At 44.2% G+C, this 20418-nt stretch overlaps 1 protein-coding gene across 1 annotated transcript in view; it reads left to right on the plus strand.

Moving 5' to 3' along the window:
• The window catches only part of LOC137535789 (membrane-spanning 4-domains subfamily A member 15-like), a 31159-nt gene extending 13144 nt beyond the window's left edge, over nt 1-18015 (plus strand). The window contains exons 5-7 of the mRNA XM_068257691.1: nt 3063-3203; nt 4777-4902; nt 17175-18015. Of these exons, the coding sequence (XP_068113792.1) occupies nt 3063-3203; nt 4777-4902; nt 17175-17312 (405 nt within the window). The 3' untranslated portion in view covers nt 17313-18015. The remainder of the gene's footprint in view (nt 1-3062; nt 3204-4776; nt 4903-17174) is intronic.
• Nucleotides 18016-20418: the final 2403 nt, after the last annotated feature.

Genomic DNA, 20418 nt, shown 5'->3' on the forward strand with positions numbered 1-20418 from the left:
ACCCTCCTTCCCTATACAGAGTCTTGAGCCCAGCTCTTGGCATTCCACTGCCACAATGTCTCTTCAGTCAGGGACACCTCTAGCTACTTAATACTGAGGGTCACCTGTAGCAGTCTACACCAGGCAGGGGAAGTAGGGGAGAGGTGACAGCCAGCACACTTGCACTGCAGTTTGGAGGGGTTTGGAGGTCCATAGAGGGCAAAGTCTAAGGGGCCAGAACTGTGCCCATAGGCTTCAGTGAGGTAGATCCAGGCCTGGGACCGAAGCTATTAAAGTGTAAAAAAAATATTCATGGCTGGGGCTTCCTCCAGACCCCTCCAGGCTGATTGCTCCCTCACAGTCCTTTTGTGCCAACTGGATCTTCCGCCATCGGCCCCGGAAGGTCCTTCAGTCAGAGCCAGTTGGCGCAGAGGCAGTCCAGCTGCGCCCGCTCCCTCTTCGTTCTCTCATGGCCGGGCACGTTCTGTGCCTGAGCATTGCCCCCATTGCCTTTACGCCAGCTTTTAGGTTCCTGGTGCTGCTGCTGTTTTCTGGTTATAATGATTTCAATCTGTGGCTTTTAATAGGGCTGAGCTCTTGGAATCCAAGTTTCAAGTTTGGCATTGGAATTTGGCAGTTCCGAGTATACACTCGAAACTCGAAAATTCGGCAGTTCCGAGTACCAAGTTCGTTTTTCCATTGAAGTCAATAGTGCCAACTTCCGCGGTTAATTGTAAAGCCCCCATACATGCTATCATCACCAAATTTGCCACGTATGTTAAGCAGATGAGTAGGAACATGGTAAAAAAAAGACCTTATAGTTTTTGAGAAAATCGATTTCAAAGTTTCATAGGAATAATGGTTTTTAAACTGTGTAAAATGACACTTTGCGGCAGTACAGGGTACTGCATTTCGAGTTCTGAGTTCTGTATACATATTGTGTACATTTCATGAAAACAGACAGTGTGTGGTCCCCCCTCCCGAGCCTCCTTAACCCCTTATCCCCCATGCAGGCTGGGATAGCAAGAATGCAGAATCCTGGCCGCATGGGGCTTCACACCCTGAGCTATACCAGCCTGCATGGTCCATGATATGGGGGGGGGCTCTAGAGGAGAAGCGTGGCCAAGTCTCCCTCTCTCACCCAGAGCTCTTGTCCAATCCAGGGACAAGGGGCTCTTCCCCACCTCCGGTGCCCAAGGAGGAGGTGGGGGCCACTGACGTCCTGGGGGGTTCATGGTGCCATCCGGGGGTCCCCTTTAACAAGTGGATCCCTGGAGGCCCACCACCCCTCCCCAGGAGAAATGTGTGTAGGGGTACACAGTACCCCTCACCCATTTCCGCAAAGAGTTAAAAAAAACATGATAATGAAAAAAGTCCTTTATTGTTCTAAATTCACCGGGGAAACTTACCTTGCGATAGTCCCATGCCAGTATCCTCAGAAGTAGTCCCACGCCAGTATCCTCTAAGACATCCCACCACCCTCCCACACCAACGAACTCCCGCCGCTGAATGGTCACAGTCAGCCTTTGCATCTGCATAGCAGAGGCTGGGAACACACACATTTTGCCTTTGAAACAAGACATTTCGGCAAACAGTGATGCAAATAATATGGCCGCTGGGAAATCCCAGATTGCTGGAGGCCACACTAGAGTGGCGAAACAAGCATTTTTAACATAGATGGTGGGTCCAAGTAACCAGAGCAGGAGGTGTCCTGGTCCCCTGGACCCACCCATTCATGTGAAATAATGCTCATTCTTACACTCTAATGTGGCCTCCAGGATTCCCCAGAAGCCATTTTGTTTGCCGAGAATTCTTGTTTCAGAAAACAATTTTCACATTTCCAGCTTATGCAATACAGATTGCAGAGGCTGTCTACAGCCATTCAGCCCCAGGAGTTTGACAGGATCGGCCACGTGCGGTGGACCTCCTAAGAGGATACTGGCGTGGGATTATCGCAATGTAAGTATCCCCGGTTAATCTAGAACAATAAAGGACTTTTTTTTGTTGTCATGTTTTTATTTATTTTTTTAACTCTTTGCAGAAATGGGGAAATCTCATTTCTCCTGGGGATCGAGCAGGTCTCTGGGGACCAGCTTGTTAAAGAGGACCCCCGGATGCCACCATGAACACCCCCAGGACGTCGGTGGCTCTCACCTCCTCCTGGGGCACCGGATACCTCCTCCTGGGGCACAGGAGGTGGGAAAAAGCCCTTTGACCATGGATTGGACACGGGCTCTGGGGGAGAGGGGGGGAGGCTTGGCCCCTCTCCTCCAGAGCTCCCCCCATACCATGGACCTAGAGGCTGGTATAGCTCAGGGTGTGAAGCCCCATGCGGCAGGCATTTTGGCTATCCCAGCCTGCATGGGAAGGGGGGGGGGGGGTTAAGGAGGCTCGGGAGGGGGACCCCACGCTGTCTGTTTTCATGAAATGTATACAATATGTATACAGAACTCGGAATTCGGGAAGCAGTACCCTGTACTGCAGCACAGTGTCATTTTACACAGTTTAAAAACCATTTTTTCTATGAAACTTTGAAATCAATTTTCTCAAAAATTATAAGGTCTTTTCACAATTTATTTTTTTTACCATGTTCCTACTCATCTACTTAACATACATGGCAAATTTGGTGATGATAGCATGTACAGCAGCTTTACAATCAACTGCAAAATTCGGGGCCATTTAATTTTATAGAAATGCATTAGGAACACAAAAATTCGGAACACGAAATTCAGTTTTCGCCTGCGGTACACCGAATTTCAGAAAAATCAGAATTCAGCTGTTCCAATCAGCCCTGCCTTTTAAATGACTATCTATGAAAGTCTGCTGAAAGAAGAAAATGGTGTTGTATTTGAAGAGCCCCCAGATTATAGTTTTAATTTAAATTGTAATTTAAACTGTGAAACTAGTTGATATGTCAACTCAACAGTACCTATTCCTTTAATGTTAGGCATGAGCAGGCATTAATAATCCATAATCATGTGAACAATTTACCCTTTTTTTAATGAACAAGTGTTCCTATGAAAGTGTTCCTAAGCGATCTGTGAGGTTTTAAGCATGTCTCTTTGTTGTGTCTTTTCACATAGATCAAAGGCTCACTGGGTTTGAACATTGTGATATCTATTTTCGCTGTCTTTGGACTGATACTCAACATCTTGGACTTTTTTGTTGATTATTGCCGTATTCTTAGCAGTTACTATGGCTGTCGTGAGCTTGAAAATCTAATGGTAAACTAAATATTTTTGACTGAATTACTTATGAGTTTTTTTAAAGAATATTAAACATCTATTTGTGACACCACCCCCGACCTTGTTTCTTTTGAATGTCACTAATGGACTGTTGTCATTTTTTTTTCCTAGTCTGTCTTGGCACATGTACACTGGTTGCAGTTTGCATAGAGCACATTCAGTGTTTGCAATTGACACCTGATCAATCATATGTGCCTCCCCACCCCTTCCTCTATACTATTATAAAATCTAACTATTCTTTAAAAGGCTATTTTAGACAACCCAACTAGAAATAATAATATAAAAATATGGTATCATCTCTTCAGAAAACAGGGTTCTTTCGGAGTCATTCAGAACAAGGGGAAGACCCAAAGGATTTAAATAATTGAATTTCAAAATAAAATTGTGCATAAGAAGATTATTGAAAAAAATGTAAAACATATCTAATAATTAAAGATTGATTTAGTAAATAAAATGAAATTAAAATAAGAAAGAACTTGTCTGAGGCAGTCTCTGTGAAATGACCATTGCATACACTGAGATTTTTAAGTCCAAAGTGCAAGAAAGTGTTTGTTTAACCTCTTGAGGACCGCAGTGCTAAACCCCCCTAGTGACCAGGCCATTTTTAGTAAAATAGGCCACTGCAGCTTTAAGGCCAAGCTGCAGGGCCGCACAACACAGCACACAAGTGATTCCCCCCCCCCTTTTCTCCCCACCAACAGAGCTCTCTGTTGGTGGGGTCTGATCGCTCCTCCATGTTTATTTTTTTTATATAAATATTATTGTTATTGTTTTTTACTGTTTTTTTTTAATATCTTCCCTCCCTCTCTCCCTCCCTTGCCACAGCCAGCCAATTATGGCGATCGGCTCTCATGGGCTTCTGCCTATGAGAGCCGATCGCTCTCTTGTCCCCCAGAGGGACAGCCGTGTGACCAAACCACTACAGACATTTAGGGGTTTTTCAGACGTCATGATGTGCAAATCTTTATTTTTTTCCTCTGTATTTTTCAGTTTAAATTTTAATTCACATGCTTGCAATGTTTATATGCATTTGAATGCAAATTTTAATTTTGTGATTTTTCCGTGCATACCAATGAAGTTAATTTATATGAAAACACATTTCATTAACCAAAAAATTGCATGCATTTTTTTGTGCAAATCACTACTTTTTCACAAATGAAATGGGCGGCAAAAAAGCGAACATGCCGTCTAATTGAAAAAGCACAAAAAATGCAAAATGCAAATCCCTGTGGATGCACAAAAATTGTGATGCAACTGAAATACAGTACATGGTACATGTGCTGTTATCACGTTAAGAAAATCTCAAATTCACTCACTGTGTTCAAGTGATACATTATGGGAGTAATGTTTTACTTACATGTATCTGAAGTGTGTGAGTTTCCTCTCCACTTACTGCTCCTGAGTCCTGAGTGATCATAGTAGAGTTCTCCAGCAATATGGGGGACTTCACTGACCTCAAGGTACTTTTTTTTACAGAAACATTCAAATGCACAGTAAGCTATGGCTTTGCAGATTTTTCTTGCATTTTTTAAATTATGTTTTGCTTTTCTAGACTGGAGGCAATGCTATTCGTGCTGTGTTTATTCTGACATACTTGCTGCTGTTCGCTGTCTCAGTTTCAATTTCGGTATATGGCTGTCGTGCTCAAAATCATCCCCCTCCTGCAACAACCCAGCAGGTAAGTTGCACCACAAGATAATTATTAAATTGTCTTTTATTAAAAGACAAAGCTACAGAACAACTTTTGAAAAGGTAACCCTTGTATTCTACGCACGCACGCACACACGCACACACGCACACACGCACACACACACACACACACACACACACACACACACACACACACACACACACACACACACACACACACACACACACACACACACACACACACACACACACACACACACACACACACACACACACACACACACACACACACACACACACACACACACACACTTGATGGTCTAATATTGGCCGTCGCCCTCCTGATTTTAGGCTGTCGCTATCAATCCCTGCTGTGCACTGATGAGGACCACAAGACTCTGTAAAATGTAAAGCTATAGGCGTGCTATACACCAGCGGTTGTGGATGCTAGCCTGGCTTTCAGGGGCATAAAGAGATAATTTGCATATTCAGTAGTGGGTTCACTTAAAGCTGAATTATTGCAAACTCCTTTGGTTTTAAGAAGGCAAACCAACCTAAGCATTGCATTCTAGTAGGCGTTTTTTGGTCTCTTTTAGTCCCCTACACTCTCCTTTTACTTTTTTGCAAAGGGCATATATTTTGTAGTATATAAGAATAAGCTATAAGCAGTCAAACAAGGGCATGAATAAACCCAGGGAACAGATGTAAGTTAAATGCTTGTTGATAGTGCAGTACCTTTGACTCATTGTGCTGTAAATTCTTTGGAATGCTATGATGTCTCTCTGGAGAGCAGAAGATATAGTTCATATAGTTCATGTTGAACTGCCCCGACCTGTTTGTAGCGGTATTCCTAAAAATTGTTAACTGTTCCTTGCAATCAGGGATATTTCCTGCTTTACTGAAGGAAGCAATCATCAGGCCTCTCCTCAAAAAACCCTCCCTGGACCCAGATGCAATGACCAGCTACAGACCTGTCTCTAACCTTCCCTTTCTGGGCAAGCTAATTGAAAAAGCTGTTTACCTCCAGCTAGAAGCCAAAATCCTACAAAACAACAGTTATGACTAGTGTTGGGCGAACAGTGTTCGCCACTGTTCGGGTTCTGCAGAACATCACCCTGTTCGGGTGATGTTCGAGTTCGGCCGAACACCTGACGGTGCTCGGCCAAACCGTTCGGCCATATGGCCGAACTAAGAGCGCATGGCCGAACGTTCCCCGAACGTTCGGCTAGCGCTGTGATTGGCCGAACGGGTCACGTGGTTCGGACCCGAACGCGCTCTGATTGGCCGAACGGGTCACGTGGTTCGGGTAAATAAATACCCGAACCACGTCATATCTCCGCCATTTGTCTGTGGGTTTAGCTTTGGGTAGGCAGGCAGGGTAGTTCGCGCTCCAGCCACGCTAGCCAGGGTCCCCCCTGTCATTGTGTCACTGCTGGGAACAGTAGTACACCGCTTGCTCAGCCACACTATATAGCATTCTGTTTACTGCCACTCTGTGTACCTCGCTCAGCCACACTATATAGCATTCTGTTTACTGCCACTCTGTGTCTGCTGGGAATAGTAGTACACCGCTTGCTCAGCCACACTATATAGCATTCTGTTTACTGCCACTCTGTGTACCTCGCTCAGCCACACTATATAGCATTCTGTTTACTGCCACTCTGTGTCTGCTGGGAATAGTGGTACACCGCTCGCTCAGCCACACTATATAGCATTCTGTTCACTGTTCTGTGTCTGCTTGGAATAGTGGTACACCGCTCGCTCAGCCACACTATATAGCATTCTGTTTACTGTTCTGTGTCTGCTGGGAATAGTGGTACACCGCTCGCTCAGCCACACTATATAGCATTCTGTTTACTGTTCTGTGTCTGCTGGGAATAGTGGTACACCGCTCGCTCAGCCACACTATATAGCATTCTGTTCACTGTTCTGTGTCTGCTGGGAATAGTGGTACACCGCTCGCTCAGCCACACTATATAGCATTCTGTTCACTGTTCTGTGTCTGCTGGGAATAGTGGTACACCGCTCGCTCAGCCACACTATATAGCATTCTGTTTACTGTTCTGTGTCTGCTGGGAATAGTGGTACACCGCTCGCTCATCCACACTATATAGCATTCTGTTCACTGTTCTGTGTCTGCTGGGAATAGTGGTACACCGCTCGCTCAGCCACACTATATAGCATTCTGTTCACTGTTCTGTGTCTGCTGGGAATAGTGGTACACCGCTCGCTCAGCCACACTATATAGCATTCTGTTCACTGTTCTGTGTCTGCTGGGAATAGTGGTACACCGCTCGCTCAGCCACACTATATAGCATTCTGTTTACTGTTCTGTGTCTGCTGGGAATAGTGGTACACCGCTCGCTCAGCCACACTATATAGCATTCTGTTTACTGTTCTGTGTCTGCTGGGAATAGTGGTACACCGCTCGCTCAGCCACACTATATAGCATTCTGTTTACTGTTCTGTGTCTGCTGGGAACAGTAGTACACCGCTCGCTCAGCCAGAGTATATAGCATTGTGTTTACTGCCACTCTGTGTACACCGCTCAGCCAGACTATATACCATTGTTTACTGACACTCTGTGTACACCGCTCAGCCAGACTATATACCATTGTTTACTGACACTCTGTGTACACCGCTCAGCCAGACTATATACCATTGTTTACTGCCACTCTGATTCTGCTGGGAACAGTAGTACACCGCTCGCTCAGCCAGACTATATACCATTGTTTACTGACACTCTGTGTACACCACTCAGCCAGACTATATACCATTGTTTACTGCCACTCTGATTCTGCTGGGAACAGTAGTACACCGCTCGCTCAGCCAGACTATATACCATTGTTTACTGACACTATATAGCAGACTATATAGCATTGTGTGTACACCGCTCAGCCAGACTATATACCATTGTTTACTGACACTCTGTGTACACCGCTCAGCCAGACTATATACCATTGTTTACTGCCACTCTGATTCTGCTGGGAACAGTAGTACACCGCTCGCTCAGCCAGACTATATACCATTGTTTACTGACACTCTGTGTACACCGCTCAGCCAGACTATATACCATTGTTTACTGCCACTCTGATTCTGCTGGGAACAGTAGTACACCGCTCGCTCAGCCAGACTATATAGCATTGTGTTTACTGCCACTCTGTGTACACCGCTCAGCCACACTATATAGCATTGCGTACTCTGCCAGTCAGTGTGTATATTGCTGGGATCAGTAATACTCCACTCACCGTCAACCACTATATGAGCTCAACATGAGTTCCCCAGAGACCTCCGCTGTGAGCAGCACTCCCAACAACAGCAACAGCCAACGCCCCACGCAAGCTATAACATCCACCCCAGCAGCCAGTGGTCAGCAGCAGCCCTCCCCGGAGGAGAACGTTGTGTCCATCAGTCCGTCGCCAGAGCGATTAATGAGGGCTGCCATTGAGGAGATGATGGGGCCTGATGTGGAGGAGGAGGTCTGGCTCAGGCCAGCATCCCAAGTTAATGTTGAGGACGATGAGGGGTCTGTGTCTGGGGATGTTGGGGTGGCAGAGGTGGTGGGTGGGTCAGACTCAGGAGAAGAGTTGTATGATGAGGATGATGATCGGGACCATCTGTATGTGCCTCAGAGTCCGACCCCGGAAAACATGTTGTATCGTGTGTTTAGGTACTAAAATCTGCATTCCCTCCCAGTAGTGTTGGGCGAACAGTGTTTGCCACTGTTCGGGTTCTGCAGAACATCACCCTGTTCGGGGTGACTATATAGCAGACTATATAGCATTGTGTTTAATGCCACTCTGTGTACACGGCTCAGCCACACTATATAGCATTGTGTTTACTTCCACTCTGTGTCTGCTGGGAACAGTAGTACACCGCTCACCCGCCACTGTATAGCATTGTGCTCTGTGTCACTGCTGACAATAGTGGTACACCGCTCACCCACCACTGTATAGCATTTCTGTACTGCCACTGTACTGCTGCCAGTCAGCGTGTACTTTAAGGATAAGTGAAATGAGGAAGAAATCCGGTGAAAGAGGGAGGGGCAAGGGAAGAGGTGTTTCCCCTGACGGTTCACGTACAGGCCACAGGGGAGCACCCAAGAAAACCCACTCAATACTGCCCATGTTGTCCAGGACAACAACCCTCACAGATCCAAAAGAACAGGACCAGATAATTACTTGGATGACCTCTCAAGCGTCCAGCAGTGGGTTAAGCAGCACCAGCACATCACGCACGAGGTCCGAGTCCTCAGCCAGTTAAAGTCTGGGCTTTCTTTGAAGACTGCACTGAGGATGTTACCATGGCGATTTGCAAGGTGTGCAAGACCCGCCTGAGCAGGGGGAAAAGTATTAACAACCTCTCCACCACCAGCATGAGCCGCCACATTCTATCCAAACATCCCACTCTGTGGGCAAACGCGGCAGGACAGGGTACCACCAGCAACACTGCCTCCCTTGGGTTCACCAGACTCACCACCAGACCCGCCTCAGCAGCAGCAGTAGCCCAGCCATTGCGTGGTTCACAACATTCACAAACATCAGACGATGCTGACACTGTCACTTTCCGGACTAGTGCTCTTGAGGTCTCCCAGTGTTCATCAAACACAACAACCAACAGCCCTTCGGTGTGCAGCGCTACGGTTGAGTTGTCTGTCTCTGAGATGTTTGAGCACAAGAGGAAATTGCCAGCAAATGACCCCCGGGCCGTGGCAGTAACAGCCAGCCAGCATAGCCAAGCTTCTGGCCTGCGAAATGCTGCCATATCGAGTGGTGGAGACAAACAGCTTCAAGGGCATGATGTCAGTGGCCATCCCACGTTACGTGGTTCCCAGCCGCTACCACTTTGCGCGCTCTGCAGTGCCTGAGTTGCATGAGCACGTGGTCAGCTAAATAACCCGAAGCTTGAAGAATGCCGTTGCCTGCAAGGTTCACCTCACCACTGACACCTGGACGAGTGCGTTCGGCCAGGGTCGATACATCTCCCTTACCGCGCACTGGGTGAACCTTGTGGAGCCTGGCAGCGATTCCTCACCTGCTACGGCGCGGGTGTTGCCCACGCCGCAAACAGCTGGATAACAACAGCAGCACCTACCTCTCTGACTCCTTCTCCTCCAACGCATCTCAAAGCTGTACCTCATCCGGAAATGCTAACCCAGCACCAGCAGCAGTAGGATCGTGGAAGCAGTGCAGCACAGCTGTTGGCATGCGTCAGCAAGCGTTGCTGAAGCTGATCTGCCTTGGGGATAAGCAGCACACAGGGGAGGAAATTTGGAGGGGAATAAAGGAACAGACGGATTTGTGGCTGGCACCGCTGGACCTGAAACCGGGCATGAAGCTAGACACCTGGCACGAACTGGCAATGTACGCAATAGAGGTGCTGGCTTGCCCGGCAGCCAGCGTTATGTCGGAACGCTGTTTCAGTGCTGCCGGAGGCATCATCACAGATCGGCGTATCCGCCTCTCCACAGAAAATGCAGACCGTCTGACTCAAATTAAAATGAATCAATCCTGGATTGGAAACGACTACGCAACACTCCTGGACCCCAACCAAGTAACATGACCGATGAACATCTGGGATGGTTTAGCGTTTCCGGTCCCTGTTTATTGAACCTCTCATCTGTATTACATTTATGACTGCATGGCGGCAAAAAGCATTGCTGCTATATCCGCACGCTTTTTGTCCTCATGCAAGGCCTGGGTTGTTGTGTCTCACAAAGCGTGGCCTTCTCCTCCTGCGCCTCCTCCTGTTCCATCACGTGTGCTGCTGCTGCTGCTGCTGCTGCTGGGTTACCGTTGCCGGTCCCTGTTTATGGAACCTCTTATCTTTATTACATTTATGACTACATGGCGGTACAAAGCATGCTATCCGCACGCTTTTTGTCCTCATGCAAGGCCTGGGTTGTTGTGTCTCACAAAGCGTGGCCTTCTCCTCCTGCGCCTCCTCCTGTTCCATCACATGTGCTGCTGCTGCTGCTGCTGCTGCTGGGTTACCGTTGCCGGTCCCTGTTTATGGAACCTCTTATCTTTATTACATTTATGACTACATGGCGGTACAAAGCATGCTATCCGCACGCTTTTTGTCCTCATGCAAGGCCTGGGTTGTTGTGTCTCACAAAGCGTGGCCTTCTCCTCCTGCGCCTCCTCCTGTTCCATCACGTGTGCTGCTGCTGGGTTAGCGTTGCCGCGTGGTCCCTGTTTATTGAACCACTTATCTTTATTACATTTATGACTGCATGGTGGTACAAAGCATGCTATCCGCACGCTTCTTGTCCTCATGCAAGGCCTGGGTTGTTGTGTCTCAAAGCGTGGCCTTCTCCTCCTGCGCCACCCTCCTCCTGTTCCATCACGTGTGCTGCTGCTGGGTTAGCATTACCGGTCCCTTTTCCTGGAACCTCTTATATGTATTACATTTATGACTGCATGCCGACAAAAAGCATGTTACCTGTGCAAAGAAAACAGACATTTCCCGCATTTAAAAGACAGTTTTCCCTTTGAAACTTTAAAATCGATTTTCTCAAAAACTATAAGCTCTTTTTGCTAAATTTTTTTTTCCTCTTGTACCCACTCCCAAGGTGCACATACCCTGTAAATTTGGGGTATGTAGCATGTAAGGAGGCTTTACAAACCACAAAAGTTCGGGTCCCCATTGACTTCCATTATGTTCGGAGTTCGGGTCGAACACCCGAACATCGCGGCCATGTTCGGCCTGTTCGGCCCGAACCCGAACATCTAGATGTTCGCCCAACACTAGTTATGACCCATTCCAGTCTGGCTTCAGGAAACACCACAGCACTGAAACTGCCCTCATCCAAATATGCAACCACCTGCTCATGGCAAGAGACAGAGGAGAGTGCTCGATCCTCATACTGCTAGACCTTTCTGCAGCCTTTGATACAGTTGACCATGACATCTTGATAAACAGGCTACAGGAATACTGCAGCATTGATGGCGTAGTTCTTCAGTGGTTCCAATCCTTCTTGAGTGGCAGAACCCACAAAGTGTCTATGGGGCCCTTCCTGTCCAACCCTGTATCACTTAAGTATGGGGTGCCCCAAGGCTCAATCCTCTCTTCCCTGCTTTTCCCGATTTACATGTTACCGCTGGGAAAACTAATCCAAAAACATGGCCTGACATACCACTGCTATGCAGACGACACCCAACTATATCTTTCCTTCAAGCCTGGTGTGACAGACCCAACTCTAACTATAAACGCCTGCTTACGTGAACTACAGCAATGGATGAGTGACAACTGGCTGAAACTAAATGCAGACAAAACTGAAGTCCTTCTGATTGGAGGGCAGAGCATGATAACAAAACAACTTAACTTACAGTCTTCACCACTGGGAATAGGAGGCACGGATCTACGCAGCTCTAATCATGTGCATAGCCTGAAAGTTCTAATTGATGGGGATTTAAACTTCAGAACTCAAATCTCTGCTGTGGTGAAATCATCCTATTTTCACCTGAAGAACATTGCAAAAATCAAGCACCTCATCCCCCCAGAAGATCTGCCAACCTTAGTCCATGCCTTCATCACATCCCGACTGGACTACTGCAATGCTCTCTACACTGGCCTTCCAAAAAAGGTCTTGTACCGTCTACAGCTGATACAGAATACTGCTGCCAGACTGCTAACCAACCAACCCCGTCACTGCCACATAACGCCAGTCCTGCACTCCCTTCACTGGCTACCTATAGAATGGAGGGTCCTATTCAAGATCGGCCTACTGACATTTAAATCCCTGAATAATCTAGGACCTGGATACATGAAAGATATGTTGCAGCTGCGTAGCAATCCCCGCATTCCCAGATCCACAGCTTCTAATAATCTAGTCATACCCAGAGTCCACTTGGAAACTTTTGGTCCCAGAGCCTTCTGTCATGCTGCCCCTACGTTTTGGAACGCCTTACCTCAACAGATCAGGACAGCTCCATCCCTGGACGTGTTTAAATCCAGACTGAAAACCCACCTGTTCAGTTTGGCATTTGCAGAATTATAACTTTTGTTGTGTGAATACTTCATCCTACTACCAATTACTGAATCTGAGAGAGCCTACGCGCTTTGAGTCCTATGGGAGAAAAGCGCTATAGAAATGTTATTGTATTGTATTGTATTATATAGAAACTGAAAGCAGAAGTCCTCTGTTATTGTCTCACACTGACCCTAGCGACAAGTGGCCATAAATTCACATAACAGAACAGCAGTACTATTTAAGGGCAAAAAAATGTAGGTAAGAAATAAAAAAAATGTGCTAAAATAAATTGGCCTGGAACACTTGCAGACCTTTAAATACATTAACTGCCAAAGGGTTACAATTAGTCTTTAATTTCTATGGTTTTAACCTCCCTGGCATTATCCCTGAGTCAGGCTCGAGGTGGAAAAAAGCAGCCAGGAGCGCTAATCCCGAGCCTAACTTAGGGTAGTCGCCGGGAGGCTTGTGCAGAGCCTTATGTGCAGTGGACCTTTTAACTCACCTCCCTCGTGAGCCAGACACTGGCAGCCATTTTTTTTTCTTTCTTCGGAGGCTCTGCATCCCTCTGGCGAGATTGCCATCTGTCGCCATGACGACAGCTGGCAATTTCACTATAGGGTTACACTGCCTCCCGTAGGACGGAAAGGGGCATTGCAGTGCTGGATCCCAGGGAGATGAGTACGCGCTGAACTGCCGCAGATCTCTCTGTGGTGGTATTTTTTTTCCTGATTTTTAGGATCTAAAAGCAAGCTAAAAAAATTGCACCACTCTTAGACCCTAAAATCTAGAAATAGTCATACCCCCATGGAGGACAATGCTACCCCCTCTGGTTCCACCCTCAACTAACAATACAAATGTCTCTCTCCCCCAAATATCAACTGTTATACCCAAAAGAATCACAAAATCAGGATGATGATGTCACACTGGAGCTTTCTTACCCGCCTCCCTCAGTTTATGACTGACCACATTACAGTGTCTTGGCCTCAGTATCTTCTGGGAGAGGAAATTGGCATGCATGAAAAAAGGGCCTGGCTGGATAACGAAATGGCACCGGTGGATAACTAAATCTGATAACAATAAACATCATTGTCAAACTTAATTAACAATAAATACCATTTTTAAAACAGATGAAAAAAAATAACAAAAATATATTAATGTTAAAAATCATTACATAATTCAACAATATAGCAAAACCAACCCTACTCTCACACAGAACCCTCCCCTGATGGTGCCTAAAACTAACCACTCCCCTGGTGGCGCCTAACCCTAACCAGCCCCGGTGGTGCCTAACCCCAACCATCGCCCTGGTGGTGCTTAACCCTAACCACTCCCCCTGGTGTTGCCTAAAATGAACCGCTGCCCGGGTGGTGTCCAAACCTAACCACTCCCCCTGGTGTTCCCTAACCACTCTCTCTGCAGAAACACCCTTTTCCACATAGAAACAATAATATCTTTGATAACGTAAATGTAACGATTGGTGTCAGCACGCAGAGAGAATCTGATTATTGGTGATCTGCAGTATCACCAAGAATGCAGATATATACCTCATTATTGATGATCTGCAGATAATACAGATATATTGCTAACCTCTGGACACCTATATAGTGTGAGTGTTTGGTGCAACAGTAATAACTTTGAATGAGGACCACCCGAGGAGCAGGTGGTCCTTGGCAGTATGAGAAATACCTCCCTTTGGAAGTGCAGAGATCTTGCAGCAGCCTGAGACATCCAAGGGGGCGGAGTCCCAGGCTGAATAGCAAGAAGACCCGGTGGCTAGTGACCCCTGGAAGATGGGCGTCACAAGCAGGTCTGGAGAATATCACAAATGATAATACAGTTCCCTAGTCTTGGGTGCGAGGTCCGTGGTCTCAGCACTCTGGAACTAGTCTGGAGCATAACACAAAGATAATACAGTTCTCTAGTCTTGAGTGCGAGGTCCGTGGTCTCAGCACCCTGGAACTAGTCTGGAGTATAACACAAATGATAATACAGTTCCCTAGTCTTGGGTGCGAGGTCCGTGGTCTCAGCACCCTGGAACTAGCCTGGAGTATAACACAAATGATAATACAGTTCCCTAGTCTTGGGTGCGAGGTCCGTGGTCTCAGCACCCTGGAACTAGTCTGGAGTATAACACAAAATGATAATACAGTTCCCTAGTCTTGGGTGCGAGGTCCATGGTCTCAGCACCCTGGAACTAGTCTGGAGTATAACACAAAGATAAACAGAAGTAATCTGGCTCAGTGTGAATTCCCAGGTCCTCCTGGTTCAAACACACTGTAGGATCTGACTATGGTCTGAATGCTTCCACGTACGTGTTCACAATGGCAGACAACCAGCAACTGACAAGCAAGCTGTATATATAGTTGCAGGACTCTGCCGCCCCACCCGAGCCACTCAGCCAATCAGAAGTCCAGCAGGAATCAGCTGATCGTCCGGATCAGCTGATACCTCTGCTGCTGGTATAAAGGTCCTGACTTCAGGCGCGCGCACTTGTAGCTCTCCATCCATCTGTGTGAACTAACAGACCCAGCCGCACCAGACGCATGCTGCTGCGTGCAAACCGCTGCGTTGGACGTGGAAACAGCCGCCTTACTGCCAGTACATGCGGCGGCTTTTCCGCGATCTCTCACAGTAAAATCTATACATACAAATGAAATAATATGATAAAAACGTTAACACTGCAAGCTTATAAAACGAGAACATACTTCAAAAACTTTAATGTTTTAATGTTGCTAATGATTTTATCCCTGCGCCCTTTTTTCTGCTTTATTTCGCCTTATTAACGATAATTGCATTAAAGTCTATGGCAGCGCCCTTTTTGTCCACCCTCAGCCGGCGCCCTTTTTTTCTGCTACCGGAAATTGTGCTCATACCACTAATCCTCTCTCTTTACACCTCCCTCCTGCAGCAACACAATATTGAAACAGACAGATTCACTAAGCAGGCACATATAAGAGTAAGTTATAAATGTATAAAAATGTGCGGTAATTTGCGGTAATTCAGCTTTAAGTGAACATATGTGGTTACCCACAATGCACCACTACTGAATATGCAAATTATCTCTTTATGCCCTTTAAGCTTGCATCCAGAACCGCTAGTTTCTAGCAAGCCTATAGCTTTAATTTTTGGGCAAAAAAATATGAGGCTCAAGAGTTTTATTTTCTATTTTTCTATGGTTTTATGAGGCATTGGTAGTGTAAAAAAATGGAGAGACATACCAAGGTATAAATGTCCTTTGCTAGGTTTAGAAGTTATCTGGATTAAGGAATGAAAAACTAGAAAACAGTATAAATTTTGACATATTAATTGACTGTTCCAATAATTAAGACTTTAAAATAGAACATACCGTGGCTAGGCAAGAAAAAGAAAAAGAGAGGCGAAAGACCAATCAATTATAAAGTAAACTCCTTTTTAACAGTTATAATAATGAAATGAAGTATAGTAGGTAAAACTGGAGAAATGCCAAAATGCACAAATGTGTTAGGAACACATGGAGTTTTCCAGAAAATGTTGCAAAAGGTTCACTTTTAGAATCATGCCTTTCTGGGGGTCTTGCAGTGTGATGGAGCTATAGATAACTCTGTTCTATTTTATTCACGTTAAAAGCATACTTATGACACTTGGGCCCATATGTAATTCACTTTTTCTCCTGACTTTTCACCTAGGTGATATTTTTACACCTTATCATAAAATGCCCTTTAAGTCGCCAACGAGCAAAAAAATACTCAAAATAGATTTGATAGTACTTTTTCACCAACGTTTGGGTACTTTTTCAATTGTAAAATGCTGAAAATTTAGTTTACAAGGAAGATGAAAATTATCTCCTAGGAAGATAAAAACTTAATTGCATATGGGCCCAGGAGGCCATATGTAATTCACTTTTTCTCTTGAGATTTCTCCCAAGTGATATTTTAAAAAAAAAATTGTCAATTATATGCCCTTTAAACCATCAGAAAGCAAACAAATAATACAAATAATTTTAATAGTACTTTTGGCACTTCTTTTATTGCAAAGTGCTGAAATGTTTTAAATTGAAGATGCAAAATTAATTATTATGACCTAGGGGCCATATGCAATTCACCTTTTCTCCTGAGTTTTCTCCTAGGAGATAATTTTTCATCTTCGATTTAAAATAACTTTCTAGCACTTTGAAATGGAAAAAGTATGTGAAAAAATAGTGTAAAAATTATTTTGAGTATTTGTTATCACCTAGGAGAAAAAGATAATTGCATATGGGCCAAGGTGCCAGTAGTCTCTTTACATGCCTGTAACTGTACATTATCACTATGACTCTGTGCCTTATGAGTGCTATTATTTCTTCCTAGATGGTGGTGGTACAGCAGAGCCCTGCAGTTCAACAACCTGGGCCATACCCAGCATATGTTCAGCAAGCACTCCCACATTATATGGCTCAAGATGGAAACAGAATGGCACCAATGGTTTTACAGAGTCCCCAATATTAAAAGATAAAAACACTTTTAATATTATTTGCCATAACTCCCCTCCTCTAACTCTGAAATATATCATACTACTGTGTCCTTTGGGAAACTGGGACAGTTTTGAAGATTGAGTGATGCCAGGCAGTTTCCTCATCCTGGTTTTGAAATGGTTCTCAAATCGAAAATGAGCCTACTCACCATTGGGTCATTTTGCCTGCCATTGCCTCATTGAGCCAATTCCTCGTTGGCTCATTTTGCCTGATGTTGGCTCATTGCCTGCTGTTGGCTCATTTTGCCTGATGTTGGCTCATTGCCTGCTGTTGGCTCATTTTGCCTGCCTTTGATTGATCTTGCCTGCCTACCTTTTAGTTTACCTTCTCCATTTTCATTATTTATCTTGAATCTGGCTGGAACAGGTGTTTTATTGTTTTGACTTATCTGAATGTTTCTAGATCATGTTCTCAATTATTCATGCTAAATCAACATTAAAAATGGAGATAAACTTACTAAACAAAATTACTTGTCAATAGTTCTCTATGAGATCAATATCCCCAATAAAAAAGGCATATATTGTAAGTTCTGTACCTTTTATAATGGAAATGAGCTGAATATGCATCAGGGGTGGTGTGCACCTAAACAGGCATATAGAATTAAGAACCTCTGGAAAGATACACTATAGAAAACCACTGCAGGTATATATTTGCATCAATTGCAGTATGGAGGAAGTTTGGACCTTTTTTTTTTTTTTAATTATCATTATATTTTTTTTATTTGAAACCAAGTGCACACTATCTGCGTTGCATTATGGGGGCACAACACAATCAACACACTATAGCATGCATGTTATTCTTTATAGCGTATACATTTGGTAGGTTATCACACACACAATAGCTCCAATTTAATGAGCACTACCGCATTCAGTAAAACAAACAAAACATAGTTAAAGTGGTCTGAAACTCTGACAAAACATTCAGTAAAAATGTGTTTTCCTACTTTTTTTTTACTCATACAGTTATCATATTTGCTTTTGTGCATAAGTAATATTGTCTGTTTACAAATTACAAGTTTCCAAAGTGTAGTTTATCTTGCCCTGAAACCTGCCATTGCATATTATTCAAACTGCTTTTTATTATATATTAACATTTTCTAATGAGCTTTACTGAAATGTGTGTGGGTATGAAGCACAGAGAGTTGCTTTTCACTTGTTAGACTATGTTTACACACATTGATACAACATTGGAATGTAAACAAAGATACTGTTATCTACAGTTTGGATGTGGATTGAAGCTGAATAGCAGGACAAAGTGCTCTTGTTTAACTATTTCAGTGATGTTTTGCTTAAAAAAAAACTCTGGGATAGTAGCTTTGAAACTGTGAGGAATCTTTTAGAGTGAAGTAGAAATGTTGGCTTTCAGACCACTTTAATTTTAATAAACAATTTTTGAATTTTCAATTCACTATGGATGTTGCCACATTGAACTAGTAAGCTACGAACTTTGGGGGTAAATGTGTCAATGTAAACTCAAGACAGTCAGAGCATGTGGTAAAACTAGTAAGATGTTCAGTATCAAGCCTGTAACTGTCGGTAAGATAACAACAGTTTGGAGGGTATAGAAGGGAGGAAAAGGAGCAATGAAAAGGAGAAAGCTAATTAAACTATTCAGGAAAATTAAAATAGTAAATAAGATACTAATTGTTTTGAACTGATACAAATGTGATGTTAATGTATGCACTGTGGCCTTGCACTTTACTTGCCAATATAATAAAGCAATATTCACACTGTACTTCATCCAGGTACACCAAAAAAAGTAAAAATGGAGGATCAATTTAAATAAAACTTCATTAAAGAATATTAGTGATCTAAAAACTTCCATAGTTCTTTGTTAAAAGGAGGAGTGTTGGTAAAGGGGCAGCACAAATTTTATATATATTTTTTTTACAAGACCTTCAGGTGGACTGCAGGCAATCCTGGCCTTTCTATCATACTATAATATGAACAAAAATGGAATTCAGAGTTATTAATTGCCTTTATTTTGAATGCTACTGACTAGGAATGGTCAATAAGATGCACATAATGTTGAGTTGATGCAGAAGTATGCACATTTTGTATGCAAATGTATGCAGCTTGAAAATAAACCAATCAAATCCTACTAAGGTAAATTTGATTGATCAGTTTTTAAGCTGCATATATGTGCATACAAAATGTGCATAAACTTCATCAACTTGAAATTATTTGCATCTCATTGACCAGGATGGTCAATGAGATGCAAATAATTTCAAGTTGATGCAGGTTTATGCACATTGACTGCTAATGTCAAACCATAGTATTAAGTGAACTGACAATATTATGTAGTGCGCCTTACCTTCCATGTTAAGCCACATTTATGACCTTATGACCCAGTTATCAGGGCAAATCATCACCACTTAAATGCAAAAAAAGCTGATTAACCCATTCCATGTTTGCTAGATTACTGATGATATTCCCACTGACCATAATAGGGGATTTCTGGAGATCAGCACTGCGTAATATGTTGGCGCTTTATAAATACAATAAATAAATAAATCCCTTAGTAGGTTTCTTCATAGTTTGCTAAAGCAATTAAAAAAAAAAAAAAAAAAAACAGTTTAACAGTTTAACTAACCTGGGGCTTCTACCAGCCCCCTGCAGCCATCTTGTGCCTGTAATTCTTTGATGCTCCAGTCACCCGCATTGCCCCCTTTTCAGCCAGTCAACTAAGTAGATGGCCACTGCACATGCAGGGTGCTGGCCCGCGTGTTCTTGATCGTGCTCCCATTGCTGGGAGCATTTTGCGCATACGCAGTGGAGATTTTTACGTGCTGTGCATGTGCAGTGTGCTCCCATCCATGGGAGCACAATCAGGAGGTGGGCAGACTGGGGCCACACATCCAGCTGAAAGAGGGGCACTGAGGGTGACAGGAGCATCTTAGAATAACGGCGCAGGCACAGGACGGATGCAGGGGGCTGGTAGAAGCCCCAGGTAAGTTAAACTATTATTCCCTTTAGGTTTCCTTTAAGCAATGATTACCTTCACAATGATGATAAGAAGTGTATACAAACTGTTTACAACGAGAAAGAAGGTGACAGGTTTTCAAATACAATTTTCCATCA

This window comes from Hyperolius riggenbachi, chromosome 10 (genome assembly GCF_040937935.1).
Source record: "Hyperolius riggenbachi isolate aHypRig1 chromosome 10, aHypRig1.pri, whole genome shotgun sequence".
Taxonomy (NCBI): domain Eukaryota; kingdom Metazoa; phylum Chordata; class Amphibia; order Anura; family Hyperoliidae; genus Hyperolius; species Hyperolius riggenbachi.